Source organism: Euleptes europaea, chromosome 1 (assembly GCF_029931775.1).
Source record: "Euleptes europaea isolate rEulEur1 chromosome 1, rEulEur1.hap1, whole genome shotgun sequence".
NCBI classification, from domain to species: Eukaryota; Metazoa; Chordata; class Lepidosauria; order Squamata; family Sphaerodactylidae; genus Euleptes; species Euleptes europaea.
The window spans coordinates 57,732,809-57,750,066 of NC_079312.1; the positions used below are offsets into that span (position 1 = coordinate 57,732,809).

Here is a 17,258-nt window from a genome sequence, read left to right on the forward strand (position 1 = left end):
AAAAAACTAGTCAGTAAGACTTGATTTAAATAATGGTTTTCTACATAAAGACTCATTCTTGCTGGTATAATTTTAATATTTACAACCAGATGAAGGTTTCATTTTTAGAATAATAACTTCTCAGATTAGTCTTACAGTTATATCAAAAATTACTGATTTTGTTATACTATTAGAAATACATGGACAGATAATTATGAAATTATTACAAGGTGAACTATCTCCAGTTTAATTTGGGTTACCAGGCCTTACATTACTTTGTTGCAGTGTTTGCATTTTTCACGCATGCCTGCGTTACCAATAGGTAGAGAAACTTCATTAAAATATTCCCAAACTGGGTCTTTTTTTATACCCTGCTACCATTATAGATTTTCTCCTCCAGGGAAAAAATAATATGATAACCTTCAGGCGATACCAGGGGTCGGCAAACTCATTAGTCAAAAGAGCCAAATATCAACAGTACAACGATTGAGATTTCTTTTGAGAGCCAAATTTCTTAAACTTAAACTATATAGGTAGGTACACTGTTTATTAACTTAATAAACTTTAATTAAAGTTTTAAGTCTTAATTAAACTATAGGTACACTGAATAAAACTTGATATCATACTTAATAGTGATCTTATTTATTGATAAAAAATTAAATTGTAAGTCCCTGCCATTTCCCCCTCCCCATCAGGAGTCCTCATCTGGAGGCCTGGTCTACTGCCATAAAAGCCTATTGGTAGACCTGGCCTCCGGCTGAGTCCCATTGGGAGGCCAGGTCTCCCCATTGGCTTTCTTGGCAGTAGACCTGGCCTCCGGAGGCCCATAGAAGCCAATTGGTAGACCTGGCCCCTGAAGGGGGACTTTTTCCCCCTCCTAGGAGCCAAGGTCTACCACCAAGAAAGCCAGTGGGTAGACATGGCCTCCCAATGGGACTCAGCTGGAGGCCAGGTCTACCAAAGGAAGCCCTCCCCGCCCAACAGCTGATAGGCGGGCGGGGGGGGGCAGGAACCACCGAGCCACCTGCCCAGCAATCGCGCGGCTAGAGGGGAGGGGAGGCTTTAGCCTCCCAACCATTGAGGGCAAGGGAAAGGGGGACCTGGCCATTCTCCACGGCGGGAGGGGGGAGAGAGACAGCGTGCCCGCTCGCCTGCTCTCTAGCGCTCGCTCGCCCTCAGGCGCGCTGGCTCCGCAGCCTGGCTGCCGGCACAAGCGGGCGCGAGAGCAGGGGCTCCGAACCAAGTTCGGAGAGCCGCACTCAACGGGCCAAAGAGCCGCATGCGGCTCAGGAGCCGCAGTTTGCAGACCCCTGGGCTATACACACAAAGATCCCAAGATTTGTGCAGTGTTCTGCTCAAAAGGTTTCCCTTTCATTTTTACTGCTTGCCCCTCCCTCCTCACACTTAGCTCCTTGTGCAGATCTATTCTACGCTGAGTCCAAACAATCTTCTATTCATTGAACATCTTGAAACTTAGCACTTAGGAGGTAAGGGGTTGATTCTGTGTACATAGATTTGCAAAAGAACAATGGGATTAAGGTCTTTTTCTCAACTCTGTATGTTTATTTTATAATAGTTTTGTTGTGAAGAAGAGGCATGTTATCTCTGCAGACACAAATTCACAGTTTTGAGAACTGCAAAACCAAGAATCTGTGATAATATTTTCTAGATAGTAAAACTGCCAAAAATAATCTTACAAAAACCTCTGGAAGAGCATGACATTGTGAATGAACATAAAAAAGCCATGCTGGATCAGACCAAGGTCCATCAAGTCCAGCAGTCTGTTCACACAGTGGCCAACCAGGTGCCCTTAGGAAGCCCACAAACAAGACAGCTGCAGCAGCATTATCCTGCCTGTGTTCTACAGCACCTAATATATTCAGCATGCTCCTCTGATACTTTAGAGAAGAGAATGGATTAATGGAATTCATTTACCAAAAAAAATTAAACATTGCATAAATATAGTCTCATGCTACATAATTAAAAACTAATTCTTATTTCATAATGAATAACCTTTGGATTATAATGTACCTTAAATAGAAAACTATTTAAACTATCTTTAGATTTCTTAATCTGCTCAGATGAGCTCCACTCTGCCTCTGCCTCCATTAAGACCTAATAGCCCATCTCGGCCTTGTGCTTGTACTGTTTCTTAGGTTGCCAACCTCCAGGTGGGGCCTGACATTGACCTGGAATTTCAACTGACCTGCAGGCTACAGAGATTAATTTCCTTGGAGGAAATGGCAGCTTCAGAGGATGGACTCTATGGCATCACATCTCCGTGGAGCTCCTTCACCTCCCCAAACCCCACCTTCCCCAGGCACCCCCCGCCGCAATATCTAGGAATTTCCAAAGACAGTTGGCAACTCTACATTTGTTGCAGAGGAGAGGAATTCAGAGCTCAGAGCAAGTGGACAGCACATGGTTTGATCTCTGAAACACCAGCCATTTGGGGGCAGGTGACTTTACATCTTTGACAGCTGGTAATATCGTAGGCATGGTGGGGCAGTAGATTTGCATATACTCCTTCCTTATTTCATTTATCTATCATGCTTATGCCTTTGCCTTCCTGGAAAGAGCTGTATGGATCCCAGCCACAATGTTAAAAACAGCAACACCAATAAATATATAGCACAATTTAAAACCAACTATAAATTTCCTATTGAACATGTCTGCTATCAACTCAACATTAAAATGATCTGATGGAAACATTACAAAAATCGCAACCAATAAGCATTCTTGCTGGTATAATCTTAATATTTGCAATAAGCAATGGCTAATTAAAAGCCTGTTGGAACAGCTCTGTCTTGCAAGCCCTGTGGAAGCTAAAAAGGTCCTGCAGGGCACGGATGTCCTCTGATAAAGCTTTCCACCTGGACAGAGCCAACACAGCAAAGGCCTCAACTTTTCCCTACCAACAGAAATCCAAAAGCAGCTTATATTGTTCTCCTGTTTTCTATTTTATCCTCACAACAATCCTGTGAGGTAGGTTAGGCTAAGAGTGTATTACTGTATTATTGGCCTACGTTGCCCAGGAAGTAGGGCTGCCAACCTCTCCAGCCGATAGAGATCAGTTCACCCGGAGAAAATGGCTGCTTTGGCAATTGAACTCTATGGCATTGAAGTCCCTCCCCTCCCTCCTCAGGCTCCACCCCAAAAATCTACCAGCAAGTTTCCACCATGGCAGAGTGGGAATTCCAACTTGGGTTTCCCAAATCATAGTCTGACTACTACTAACTACTACACCACCCTGACTCTAAACAGGGGGAAGAAAATTTGGGGCAATGCTTGGGGAAAGCAGAGCTTGTGGAGCTCACTGCGGATGTGATGCCTCTCTAGGACTTTGTTTCTCATAGACTCTACAGTGTACCATAATTGTATCTGCCCTCCAAGTCCGCCATTTCCTACTGATTTATATAACCCCCTAGACTTCCGGGCCCGCCTTGTCTACCAATAGAGGCGCAAAAAAGGGCACCTAAATACATGTTCTGGTTTTCTGCGAACCAGGTTAATTGGCCTACTCAAGCTCCTCAGCACTTATTCTGACCCGGACGGGCAGTCTTCCTTGGAGGATTTGTCTAATTTGTAAGCCTGACCTGAGGGCAATTAACCTGTGCTTCTCAATTAATACAAGACACTCTCCGAGACAATTGTCTAAAATGGGGACTGTGATTATAATTAGGAAATAAATATTCTGAAATCAGCCCAAAGCAGATTCCTTGCTGAAGATCTTCTCACTTGAGCCAACAGATGGGAGCCACGACGACAGGAACGTAACCAGCTCTCTTAAGAGTTCTTATGAACTCTCTTTAAGTTTTTTTAATTATCCTTATCTTAATATTTTGAACAGCGCACTTTGACCTTAAACCGTTTTCTACAGGGTGCACGTGCAACCCTTCACCACCCTCTGCACCGCCCGCTGATGCCTCCTTCACTCTTTTTTTAAATGGCGGGTAAACAAAACCGCAATCCCCAGCATGCCAAGGGGCAAACGTAACGCTCGTTACGCAAAAGTCAATAGTAACTTAGGGCTGTCAGCTCCTTCTGGACCACATCCCTTGTACAGGCTATGTAGGAAGAGCTTCTATGTCAAACCACCAACTGCAGTAGTAGAAAAGGGCCAGAGTCCAGTAGCACCTTAAAGACTAACAAGAATATTTCCTGGCAGGGTAGGCGCTCTCGTGAGCCACAGCACACTTCTTCAGATACAGCTTAGAATGTGAATCCATCTGTCTTTTAAGTAGGGGAAAGCGAATCACCGACCGCAGTTACGGTCGTAGGCTCTGCTGGGAATTGTAGTCTTACGTGCGAGGCCAAAGCGAGACGTTTGCCGCCACTGCGCCTGCGCCAACGGTCTCGCTCGCGAGCAGCCCCCAGTGCGTGGCAGGAAGCGGAAGGGGGCCGGGAAGGCTCAATTGACTGACGTGTCTCTCTGGGCGCAGGGCATTGGAGCCAGCGGTGCCGTTTGCCCTTTCCTTTTTCCGCGTCGAGGGCGGCCGAGATGGGGAGTGAGTATCCGCGCGAGGGTTGGCGCTTGCCGGGGCTGGAAGGCGGGCGGCGAGTCGGCCGTGTCGCTCGAGGGACGGGGAAGCGGGGGCAAAGGAGGACGGGGGAGCGTCGCCTCCGGTGGGCGTGAGGAAGGGGCCCCCCCGGCTGGGGCAGAGGGGCCGCTGGGCTCCGCTGCTGGAGTGGGAGAAATGGCGGCGCGGTGGGAAGGGTTGCGGGGGGGGGGGGAGGAGATGCCCGTGGCTTGCAGTGTGGAAGGGGCGGTTGGGAAGGGGAGGCTGCCCGCTCACCCTTTGGGGAGCCGGTAAGAAAGCCGCAGCCTTCAATTTGCAGGATCTGAGCAGGGCTGTCAAAGACAGGACATTTTGGAAGACTTTCATTCATAGGGTCGCCATGAGCACTTAACACACACAGTAGGTGTGTGGGGCCTTTAGGGGAGCCCTTGGTTCCCGGGATCAGTGGCTTGCTGGGCATGTCTGTGGGTTTGGGTAGAGTGTCTGTTCGTAGGACTCCGGTGCCCTATAAGGGGTAGTAACGTATGTGGCACGCTTCAGGTATTAGGAATGGTTTATATTTGCCTTTGCTCCGCCTCAGATGGTTAGGGCTGTCTAGTGTTATCATCCCCTCTGGCCGGCTGTTCTCTTTGCGGCTGAGATGAGGTTGGACTCCTTGGCTTGTGCTCTTGGTTACTGTCTTCCATTTTGCTGGGAAATATTATTTTCACTTTGCTGGGAAATATTATTTTCACTAGGAAATTGGTCAGTCTGAAGTTGTGGGTTAAGTGCCCTCAAGTCGCCTCCGACTCATGGCGACCCTATGAATGAAAGTCCTCCAAAATGTCCTGTCTTTGACAGCCTTGCTCAGATCTTGCAAACTGAGGGCTGTGGCTTCCTTTATTGAGTCAGTCCATCTCTTGTTGGGTCTTCCTCTTTTCCTGCTGCCTTCAACTTTTCCTAGCATAAAGTTAGAAAATATTAAATAAATCCACTCATGTGTTTATGTAGGAAACCCAGAATTTGAAAGATAAAACCTTGAATATGGAAATAATTGATTTGTACATGTATCTTAGCATGTCCAGTGTGGCAGCGCTCAGAACGTTTTACAGAAAGATGCCTTCCCTGCTGCCTCCTGTTTTCCACATGTACAGATAATTTTGTCTCATATGTTGCCTGCAATTTAAGGACAGGGAAGTGATAGTGATACACAAAACCAAACTGGGCTCCACTGAAGTGGCCTTGTAGCATTATTTTAAAATAACTATGCCTTTTCTATGATAGTAACTATTTATTTGTATAGCTTTATAGCTGTTTCACGGTGGTCTGTTTGTATTTTGTTAATGGCTTTACCGTGGTGCGGTGTACTAACATTTTTAATTCTCTTAACAAACTACTGGCTTGGTTTCTGCCTGGAATTTCTGCAGGCATGACAAGGGGCAATTTTGACTGATTTCCTCCTCCTACAGGAGACCTCTAATTCCCCCCTTCCGAACTGTTCCTGGGTGTCCCCCTGGAGCAGCATTTTGGTGGGTGTTACAGGCTGTTATAGGAGGGGGTAATTGGTGAAAATAGCCCCTCTGCTTCACCATTGGAAGTTCTAGGCAGGCTCCAAGCTGCTGTGATACATAAATCTGTACTTCCACTGAAGTACTGGTGTAGCCTCTCTATTTTAAGATTTTTAACTGTGCTGCTGGTCAATTTTTTCCTGTTAATGGATAGTTTCTTTTCTAGGGATCTTCCTAGTCTGTGTTCTGAGGGCATAACAAAGCTTAGCAACATACTGGGAGTGGGAAGCCGGTTTCATATGGTTAGTAGGGAGTTGGTTGCTGAAGAGTTAAATGATTTCAGGGAGATGGTTTATTTTTAATAACTGGAACTTTGCTGTAGTGTAATCATAAGTGTTTCTATCACAGTGCCCTTACAAAGTCATTCTTGGTACCAGGTGAAGGTTAGCACTAGTGTTGATTAGGTTTGTCAGTTTTCTAAGTTACAGAGATTTGGGGAGATCTAAAACAGTGTATCACCTTTGACTACACAACTCGGTGCAGTCTGTGCATTGTTACTGAAGTCTAACCCGATTTGTCAATGGTCTTAGCCCCTAAGATTGCACTGTCAGTCATTTTAACAACTCTACTTGTGCATAAAATGTTTATAAATAACTAAGTCTAACAGAGGCTTGATCAGGGAGTAAAATTTAAACATACAGCTGCCTGAATGTATTTGTCTTCCATTAAACCCAAAACCAGACTAATGGTGACTTACCATGCTGCTGTTGTGTCAAAAATGAATGGGAGCAGGAAATATTTTTGTGAGTTCAGAGCTGTAGCTCATATAGTATATGAAGATGAGCATGATAGACTCATTCAGGGCTGCTGTACGGGGCTGAGTTTGAACCAAGGTACCAAAGCCTGAGATTCTGGCTTGTTAAATTTGCTGATATCTCTGGTCTTGTCTTTTATCCCCTTCACAGTTAAATTCCTAGAAGTAATCAAGCCCTTCTGTGTTATCTTGCCTGAGATCCAGAAGCCAGAAAGGAAGGTATGGGTCCTTTTAGATTTCTGTTTATGTGAAATTATTTGTAAGTGTTAATACTAAGGTGAAGAAGAGATACACTTAATGGATACCTTTATAACATGTTGTCTCTTGGTGTTTTGTATACATACCTGCTCCTCCACACATACTGAATCTCCAGCTGTGTGAACGTGACAACTGGCCCTAAGCCGACATCTCTCAAAGGATATAATTTTGGGGGAAAGTTCCTTTGTATCTGAACTCATCGGTTTTCTTTTGGTTGGATTCTGTGTCTTCTTACTTTCAGTGGAAACTGGGTAGAACTGCTGAGAACTTGAAGGTCAAATTTACTGTTTTGGATTCTATGGTTAGTATCTCTTCCAACAACTTCATTAATGACAACTAATTACTTTTATAATGTCTCCCCTGTATATGTAGATCCAGTTCAAAGAAAAGGTATTATGGACGGCTATCACCCTTTTCATCTTCTTGGTTTGCTGCCAGGTATGTTCATGATACTCTTTAAAGCCTTTGTTTAAAATCCAAAGGGAGCCATATTTATTGTGTCTTCTCTTTATTCTTAAATTCAGATCCCCCTTTTTGGTATCATGTCATCAGACTCGGCAGATCCTTTCTACTGGATGAGAGTAATTCTGGCTTCAAACAGAGGTATGACTGTGGTTCTGTCCGCTGCAAGATTTCATTATTTAGTTCTATTTAATGAAATAAAGTCTACACATTTAGAGACATGTTTAAAATCTTGCCTGGGATTTTGGAGGTTCCACATGTATAATTTAAACATGAATTATGTGATTTTTATACTATATCTGAAGTGTTCTTAGTGCTTACCAGACATTCTTAAATAGATTGGTATTATCTCTATATTGCAGATTCAGAGGCTGGTAGTGGCTGAAAATTGGTGGCTTAAGGCCACATAAGGAGATTGTACCTGAGGCAAGCTTCCCAACGGCTTCTTTGTTTTTGCTGAGAAGTCATAGCTGACTTATGGCGACCCTGTGGGGTTTTCAAGGCAAGAAATGTTCAGAAGCGATTTGCCATTGCCTGCCTCTGCATAGCAACCCTGGACTTCCTTGGTGGTCTCCCATCCAAATATTAACCGGGACTGACCCTGATTAGCTTCTGTGATCAGGCTAGCCTGGGCTATCCAGGTCAGGGCTTTCAATTGGTTACAGCCTACTTACGTTTCTATCCTGATCACCACCTACTACACAGCACTTCACCTTTGTTCCATTTCAGTGTGCTGCTTCTCTTGTTGAGGTCCTTTGCTTTTCCCCTCTTAGAAGAACACAATGAGCTTCCTTATACTGCATTGGGGTGGTAACACTCTTTGTTTTAGGACATGCGTATTGTAGAGCTTTGTGTACCTACAAAAACTGCTGTTTGAAGCAGCTGTATTTAAAAAAAAGTAACTTACACTGCAGAACCAAATGCTAAGTGAAAAGTTGTGTATTGCACTTCTGTGGGTACCAGAGTAGGTCATAGAATGTAAAGTAGGTATCCATGGAGTCTAAAAGCATAAACTGACTGGTGGCAGCTTTTCTACAGCCCTCTTCTTGTGATGTCCTTCCGTTGGGGATGGCAGAGATCGAACTGGAGAGTACTTTTCATGCTCTACTAGTTGACTCCGGCCCCTGTGTTTTCAGTTTTCTTGTTTGTGGAGCCTTTTCTTTCCCAAGAACATTAGCTTCTCCTTATTTCTATTCCCTCATTTATATCCTATATAATTTTTCCAGGGTGTCTGCCCCTTTATTGACAGCTCTTTGTTCAAATACAAATGTGGCATATGTGAAATGCAGCGTGGACTAATTTACATTCTACTTAAGATTAGTGCTGTTTCCCACTTTTTAAAAGCTTCATTTATTTATCATGCAGCTAAATAGAGTGAGAAATACTGCATCTAAAGAATGGGACAGTGAGGTTTAATTCTCCCTGTGTAATTTTTTTATTTTGCATTGCATAGCAGCCTGTAGTTTGTGTATAAAGTGACGTCAGGTAGCAACCAATTCGTGGTGATCCTTACAGGTTTTTAAGGCAAGAGACTTAACAGAAGTGGTTTGCCCCAGTGTCTTTCTCTGCATCATGACCCTGGAATTCCTTGGTGGTCTCTCACCCAAATACTAACTAGAGTTAACCCTGCTTAGCTTCTGAGATCTGACAAGTTTGGGCTATCCAGGTCAGGGCAGTCTGTAGTTACCTGTGATGAAATGGGAACAGGTTAGACTGAAAGCCAAATTCTTCCTCCGCCTCCTCTTCTCACTCGCCTACCACCAAACTAACTTTTTGTTCCACATCCCATAGGCACACTAATGGAACTGGGCATTTCTCCCATTGTCACTTCCGGTCTCATCATGCAATTGCTGGCTGGTGCCAAAATAATTGAAGTTGGGGATACACCAAAAGACAGAGCTCTCTTCAATGGTGCACAAAAATGTAAGTAGCAGGAGACATTTAAGAGTTTGCAATCCTGGTTAGCTAATACCTTATATGAGTATTGATGATGGAGAATGTAAATCATGTCTTGGGATGTTTTGCATAGGGAGCTGTTAATTCAGTGTTGCCTTATGATTTCATTTTACAGTGTTTGGCATGATTATTACCATTGGGCAGTCTATTGTTTACGTAATGACTGGAATGTATGGAGACCCATCAGAGATGGGAGCAGGTATCTGCCTTCTTATCACCATTCAGGTAACTACTGTTGCATCACCCTTAACATTTCAAGGGTGTTAGTGGGGAGGATTTGGATTTTTTGGTATGGTCCACCTACAGATGAATTTCTACATATTTATTTTTGGATTTCTATCCTGCTCTATTCCTGCCAAAGATGCTTAAATTTAAGCTAGAATTCTCTTTATAAACTGACTTTCCCCCACCTATCCCATATTTCCTGCTTATTAATAGAATAGAGCACTCTTGCCTGTCAACCTGAGGTTTCATTGCTGGGAAAACCCAGGCCGTTTGCCATGGAACACTCACATCTCTGGATTTACTGTGAGTCCGCAGGCAGTTTGTCATCTCTGCAGTGCCTATTTAACTAAAGCATAAATAGCTTCTTGGAAGATGGGTCTATAATGGTTGCTAGAGCAAGACTAGACAAAGCTTGGAATGGAACCCCCCCTTGATTACCAGATGCTAGGGACAAATTGCAGGGGTGGGTAGCTATCCTGCCCTGCTTTAGAGTGGCCAGCCAGATGGTGCAGAACCAGTGTCTCCAAAGAAGATCTTATCCTGTGGCTTGGCATTTAAAAAGAAAAAAAGGCGATGCAGGTTATTTTAATATTGTTTTGTAAATGGCAGTGCAGTCCTATGCATTGATTTTGGTGGGCTTAGACTACAGTAACTCTGCATAGGAGTCTTATTTCTGGGTTAAACCACTTAGTAAACACTTCGGATTTTCTTCTTACAGCTTTTTGTTGCTGGCTTGATAGTTCTTCTTCTTGATGAACTTCTACAAAAGGGGTATGGCCTCGGCTCTGGCATTTCCCTCTTCATCGCCACTAACATCTGTGAGACAATTGTATGGAAGGCATTCAGCCCAACCACAGTGAATACTGGTCGAGGTAACGTCACATCTGTGCTTATTTTGTTGCAGTGAAAGTGTGCATGCGTTATAATATACAAAAGTTGACTGACTAGGGAAACTTCACTAGTGCGTCTTTCATTTGTGCTGTTTGCTGGCACTGTTAAAGTAATACGTTACCCAATGACTTGAATTTAACATTGGGCGTTCTAATGAAAGAAATTGAATCTTTTTTCTTTTAAGAGCAAGACTAGACAAAGTCTTTTAAGAAAAAAGACCCTTCCTTTGTCGTAAGGTGGTTGCTTTTGTGAAAATTTCAGACAATTTCATCATATTTATTTTGGTGCTTATGTGATACACAATTCTGTTTTACAGTTTTGTATTCCAGCACTTCCCTTCCATAACCGACATGAGCAGTATTCAAGTCAGAATATTCCAGTTATCCTACACTACAAAGATAGATCTCAAAGGGATCGAGAATGAGAGTTAATGGAGAAAATGAATGGCATTCTTTTTTCATTTGCTCATTGATTTACTTCATTTATATTCAACTTCTCTTCCTGTGGGAACTCAAAATGGCCTACAACTTTCTCCCCTTTTCCATTTTATCCTTGCCACAACCCGGTGAGGTAGGTTAGGCTGAAAGTGTGTGACTGGCCCAAGGTCAGCCAGCAAGCTTCCGTGATAGGGTGGGGATTCAAATGGGTATCCGAGATCCTAGTCTGACACTTGGATTGCTAAACCAGGCAGGATCATGGGAAGAGGAGAGCAGTGCACTGGTGCTCTTTATTGCTTAGCATAGTTTAAAAGTTATGGGCTTCCGAGTACTAATCTGTTTACTGTCTTCCCTAAATCTTTTTGTATTCCTGTTAAACTCTTATATGAGGGTTGCTTACAAAACAGTTGTCCCTATACTCCAGCAATTATGGCTGCCCAGGATTTCCTGTAACTGGTTGCTTATAATCATGGAAATCGTTACTGTTTAGAGCCTGATTGATACCAATGTTTCTTCACGCAGTCCTGGGTCCTCCTATGGTCAAAGGGCTGGAGTACAGTGAGTGTAACTACCGTCCGTATGAGCTGGCCTTTTAATCCAGTTTCTAGATATAAAAGTATAATATTATACCCAGAGGCGTTATTGTAGTGAGAGGACCCTTCCCTTGCCCTCCCAATCCTCGTGCTGATTTCAGAAGGCATCTGAAACCAAAATTGCATCACTGCTTCCCAATATGTGGCACAAAGTTGAGGAGAGCCCATTTCTTCCTCTTCTTCCTCTTCAAGAGGAAGAAATGGGATCTCTCTTGACAGCATCATGCTGAGTTTATCTCTTCTCTCTCTCTCTCTCTCTCTCACACACACACACACACGCACACACTAGGCTGAGGAAGAGGGCAGGGACTCAAGTAATCCTTTGCTTTGTAGGCATACCTCCAAAACTGCTTAACATCACAATTAAGACCCTGCCCCTTCTCCCTTGTGGGAGGGGTGGGGGTCAGTATAAATCAAAAATTTGGGCTCTTAAGGCCTGCCAGAAATTGTGAACCTCTTGCTTATGTCATTGGTCTTGCTGGAATCAGTTAAAGTATGAGTATCTTGTCCTGAATGCAAATTTGTGTACTGTTAATTTGAAGCACCAAATTACTTGAAACTGACTATCTGTTGCACCTTCTCATTTAAGGCATGGAGTTTGAAGGAGCCATCATTGCCCTTTTTCATTTGCTGGCTACTCGTACAGATAAAGTCAGAGCTCTGCGAGAAGCCTTCTACCGACAAAACCTTCCCAACCTTATGAACCTCATTGCCACCATATTTGTCTTTGCTGTTGTAATTTACTTCCAGGTTAGTAGCACTGAGTTATGGCACTGTAACAGTAATTGCCTGTACGCTTCCTCTCGCTTCCTGATCAGATTTTGAGGTAGCAGAAGGACCATTTGCATAGGAGGAAGGCACCTTAAGGCTCGAGGAGGGCTTTAAAATTTACTGAGTGGAATGGTAGGATACGGGCCTGAAGGTGGTCTAAATGTTCTCATTGCATGTATTATGGTAATCAAAGTCTAGTTAGTATTTCACTCATGAAGTGCAATTTTTTTCCTTAAAGTATTTGGATGAACTCTGGCTATTAGAGATCATTTTTAAATTGATGCGGATTCTTAATGAAATCACTTGTGACCAATTATATTTGTGAATGGCTCTTAAACTTTGAGCTTGCTCCTTGTTTCTGCAAACATAACCAATTTAATAGAAATGGCATCACTGATTTGCTTGTGATATTGAAGAGTGTTAGTTTCTGAAACAGCTAGGTCTGCTCTGGTCATCTTAAACATGTTTCAGCCCCAGGCCTTCTTCAGTGGTCAGGTAAAACACATGCGGATTACGTATTAACTGATATATATATTTGAATGTAATGTTAGCCCTTTCCAGAAAGCAATATTTAGACTGCATTCCTCAGATGTGTGCTTTTACAATTCAAAACATATGTTGCTAACAATATGATATCATAGGCACAACGTCCATTTGGAATACATACCCTGGCTGATACAAAATTGTTCTATTTGTTAATTTATATTTATGTGTGCATAATATGTTTTACCTAATCACTGAAGAAGGTCTGGGGGCTGAAACATGTTTGGCATGTGGTTTTAGATAATCCTGTATTTGTTGCAATACGGTTTTGTTTTTAATATATGCATGAGTGCTTTGTAATAAAATTCATTAAATAAAGAAATATATTTATTTCACCCAACCTTTAGTTTTTAGGTTGGGTCATTTTTCTGTTTTGTCCAGCCAAAACGTGGCCAGCATGTATATTTAATTGGTATTGGGCTTAAAAGATGTCAGTCATATTTATATCAAACATGAAAGCATTTGAGCGTTTTATTGGTTTTCCTAGTATGCATTTGTGCATTCAATTCTCATTTTTGCTATCTAATTTTCTTAGGGATTCAGAGTGGACCTCCCTATAAAATCTGCCCGTTATCGTGGCCAGTACAATACTTATCCTATCAAACTGTTCTACACCTCCAATATTCCCATCATTCTTCAGTCTGCGCTGGTGTCCAACCTGTACGTGATCTCCCAGATGCTTTCTGCCCGTTTCAGTGGCAACTTACTGGTTAGCCTGCTGGGCACTTGGTCTGTAAGTATTTGTATATTACTTATGATGTGTTTACACCACCATGTCCTATATCAGATGTTGCCACTCTGATCATAAATCTGCCTTAGTTTTTTATAGCAAAGGTGCACCAAAGAAGGCTGAGGGTCCAGCATGTGGTGATTCTTTTATGAGCCATGTGAATTTTTGACACTGAGCATATGCTTGCTGGCTTTTGTCCCTTTGTCAGCTCCTCGGTGCTTTTTCTTTCAGTAGTCATAATTAATTTTCTTACTTCCCACATATGTGCAGAAATCTATATGGAGTAACAAAATGTTTCTGCTGAGATAGCTGAATAAAAGTCATGCATTTAAGAAAGCTCAGTGAAATGTCTAAACTTGTCATCTTGTGTTACAGGACACATCATCTGGAGGCCCTGCTCGTTCTTACCCTGTTGGGGGACTTTGCTATTACTTGTCACCTCCAGAGTCTTTTACTTCGGTGTTGGAAGACCCTGTTCATGCAGTTGTTTACATTGTGTTTATGTTGGGCTCCTGTGCTTTCTTCTCTAAAACCTGGATTGAGGTCTCTGGCTCATCTGCCAAGGATGTAAGTAAAGAATACAGATCTGGATACTTCCTTCCTGTCTCTCTTAGAAGCTGTAGAGCTTCCTTTGCTCCATCACTTGGCAAACAGTGTTGTATCACTAAAGAAATAGACTTGATGATTCCCAAAATCACTATTACTAAGGCAGTATTCCAGCAAGCTGTCTTTAATTTCAAAACATTACTTCATAACACTGCCCTTCATGCTCAAATGCCTGAACTGTTTGCCTTCCTGAGCTGAGAAAGATTGTATCAAGCATAAGAAACTTCTTGGAATGGGTCTCTTGGGAGGGTACTTGTATATGTTTCCTGAATAAAGTAATGGCAGAACAAGTAAAAACCCTGCACCAGATAAAAGTAGGTGTTGGCTTTCAAAGATTTATGCTACAATATATATTTGATCTTTTAGGCTTCAGGGCACTCGGTTTGAGCTTGTGACTTGTAGTAATAAATAAACTATAACAATTTGGATGCTACAGAAGATCTCCTCTGACAGAAGGGATTTGTCAGTGGAGTGGGACTCCTGTTGCGGTCAAGGATGCCTCCCAAAATGCTGTTCTTGAGGGGTGGGGGATTTGGCAAAAATTGCTCCCCCCTGCCATTGGTAGAAATTTCACTGAATTTAACTGTACTTTCCATAGGCATCATATGAAAGCATGCATTGAATTACTCTTATGCATCTTTTCAGTTCGGTATTTAGAATGAGTTGGTATATAAATTTGTCCGGTTGTTACTGCAGAACCCTAGCTTTATCTTTTTAGTAATCCTTTGGAAATATTGACATTTCTTCCTGCTTTGTTATAGGCAAATGATTAACAATTTAAATTAAGAAAACTAAACTCCATTTATTCATTTTATTGGGAATGCAGGTTGCTAAACAACTAAAAGAACAGCAGATGGTGATGAGGGGACATAGAGAAACCTCCATGGTTCATGAACTTAACAGGTGAGTTACAAACCTGCATAGAATTAGTTTATTCCAGGATGTGTGTGCATAATTATTCCAGCCCTGACCTCTAGAGAAAAAGTTTACTTTCAAATTTTGTGCTCCCGCAGTGTGCTAGATTCCTGCATGCCATTGTTCTTCATGACGCAGTCCTAAGAATACCTACTTTCCTTATTAGAAAGGGCAATCTTTAAGCCCTTGTGTCTGCTTAGACATTTTAAAAAAACTGTTAATGATTCTGAAGCTAGAGGAGGTCAGTTCTGTATTCTTGCTCAAAAGAACAGTCCTAACCCCCTAAAGCATCTTACCAGAGAACACACCAAAGAAGGTTTTAACATTAAAACCAGTGTGACCTAAATGCACAGCTAACTTACTTTTAGCTTCTTCCCTGAGTCTTAATTTTTTAAAAAATTATTCACATACAATATTATTTTACTATGAAGTATAAAACATAGTTATAGCAAAGTACTTACAAAAATATTAACACAAAGCATCATTACACAGATGAACTAGTAATGATACATGCTTCACTTTTTCTGTCATCCCCTTAGTTAACATACATACTAAACAAGCTGCTGTGGTGGCATTCGATACAGGTTCCTTTGGGTACCATTGCTTGTTAATTCAGCAACAGTAATTCTGGTTCAAGAGGAATATCCATTTCCACTCAATACAAAATTGTTTTAATCTCTGCCTTCCAATAAATGCTGACTCAATTACAGTTACAGCACGTGTGGAGAGGAAAAATTTGCCTCCTTATAAATCGGCAATTACTTTCAATGCTATTAATTTTAGCAAGTTTGTTGGGCAAAAGATGCCAAGTCTTTTAATGATTCTTTCATTATTTTACTGAGCAGGTAGAACCTTTGGTAACCAAAACGGGCCAAGTCTCTGGACTCATTAGACAGCTTAAATCTGTTTGCCAGTTTTCATAAATCACTTTCCAGCTTTACAACTTAAAATCTAAGAGAACATAATGGGTATAGGAGGGCAAATGTTTTCCATCTCCAACATCCATTCAAACTGTTAATCAAGCTGTTACAGTTTTTAATATTCCACCAGATCTTCTTTTAACAGAGAGCTTTTTATTACAAATATGGAAGCATTGGCATCTTGCACTCTTGGCTGAAATATATTCTTAAGTAACCCCCTGTTGATAAGAATGATAGGTTGCACATGCTCTCTGTACCCATATTTTTAAATTATCCAGAGGGACCTTGAGTCTTAATGCTGTGATCCTCGTATGCATAGTTTCTTTCCATGGGCTGCATTCTGTGGTGTCTGTGCCTGTAGACGCTTTCGGTACCTATTTAGCATTTTGGTCTGACTAAAATTTCCTTTTCTTCTCTTCCATTTTGTCAGGTACATCCCTACAGCAGCTGCATTCGGTGGCCTCTGCATCGGTGCCCTCTCTGTGCTGGCAGACTTCCTTGGGGCAATTGGATCAGGCACTGGAATCTTACTGGCGGTCACCATCATTTACCAGTATTTTGAAATCTTTGTAAAGGAGCAGAGCGAAGTTGGCAGCATGGGAGCGCTTCTTTTCTAAATACATTGTCCCGTGGACCCAAGGGGAGGATGAAGTGTGTTCTTGCATTTAAAAAAAAAAAAATCAGGTGGAACAAATTAAAGCATCACATTAACACGGGCACATCACATCAATAGGAACACATTTTAATGTTTTCCAAAGCACATTCCTTTGGTTCAGACTTTGTTTATACTGTTGACCTTTTCTAAATTGTTGGAAAACAAGCAAAAAAATCCTTTTTAGAAAACAAGGTTTTGGTTCTTAATTATTGTAGGAAAGTTGCCTAAAATGGGCTTAATTTGACAGTATTCTTTTTGTAAAAAAAATGCAAAACTCCATGGAATATAAGAGCTCTTCCAGTTTTAACAGTAGGCGAGGGAGGAGACCTTTTGGTTGCAATACGTTGTCCTTTACAATGGCAGTTGAGAGGGATGTCTTCTTTTTGCTGCTCCCCCTGTACCTGCCTAAATATCATTGAAAAGGTACTGCAGACTTGGGCAGGGTCTTAAGACTGCCAGATGTTTCATCGGGTATGCTGTCTGCTGCCTAAGTGCA

At 42.1% G+C, this 17,258-nt stretch overlaps 1 protein-coding gene across 1 annotated transcript; it reads left to right on the plus strand.

The window, feature by feature from the left end:
* The first annotated feature begins 4,469 nt into the window (after positions 1-4,469).
* On the plus strand, positions 4,470-16,953 carry SEC61A1 (SEC61 translocon subunit alpha 1). Its single transcript, XM_056856325.1, has 12 exons — positions 4,470-4,487; positions 6,952-7,019; positions 7,431-7,496; positions 7,583-7,661; positions 9,312-9,443; positions 9,592-9,701; positions 10,420-10,573; positions 12,212-12,372; positions 13,472-13,669; positions 14,042-14,233; positions 15,099-15,175; positions 16,538-16,953. The coding sequence occupies exons 1-12, from the start codon at positions 4,481-4,483 to the stop codon at positions 16,722-16,724; spliced, it is 1,431 nt and encodes a 476-aa protein (XP_056712303.1). The 5' UTR covers positions 4,470-4,480; the 3' UTR covers positions 16,725-16,953.
* Positions 16,954-17,258: the final 305 nt, after the last annotated feature.

What these genes read in the sequence shown, in the direction of transcription:
- SEC61A1 (XM_056856325.1), top strand. An exon ending in CTGGCTCATCTGCCAAGGAT is followed by an intron (nt 14,234 to 15,098) that starts GTAAGTAAAGAA and finishes TTGGGAATGCAG; the next exon opens with GTTGCTAAACAACTAAAAGA. An exon ending in ATGGTTCATGAACTTAACAG is followed by an intron (nt 15,176 to 16,537) that starts GTGAGTTACAAA and finishes CCATTTTGTCAG; the next exon opens with GTACATCCCTACAGCAGCTG.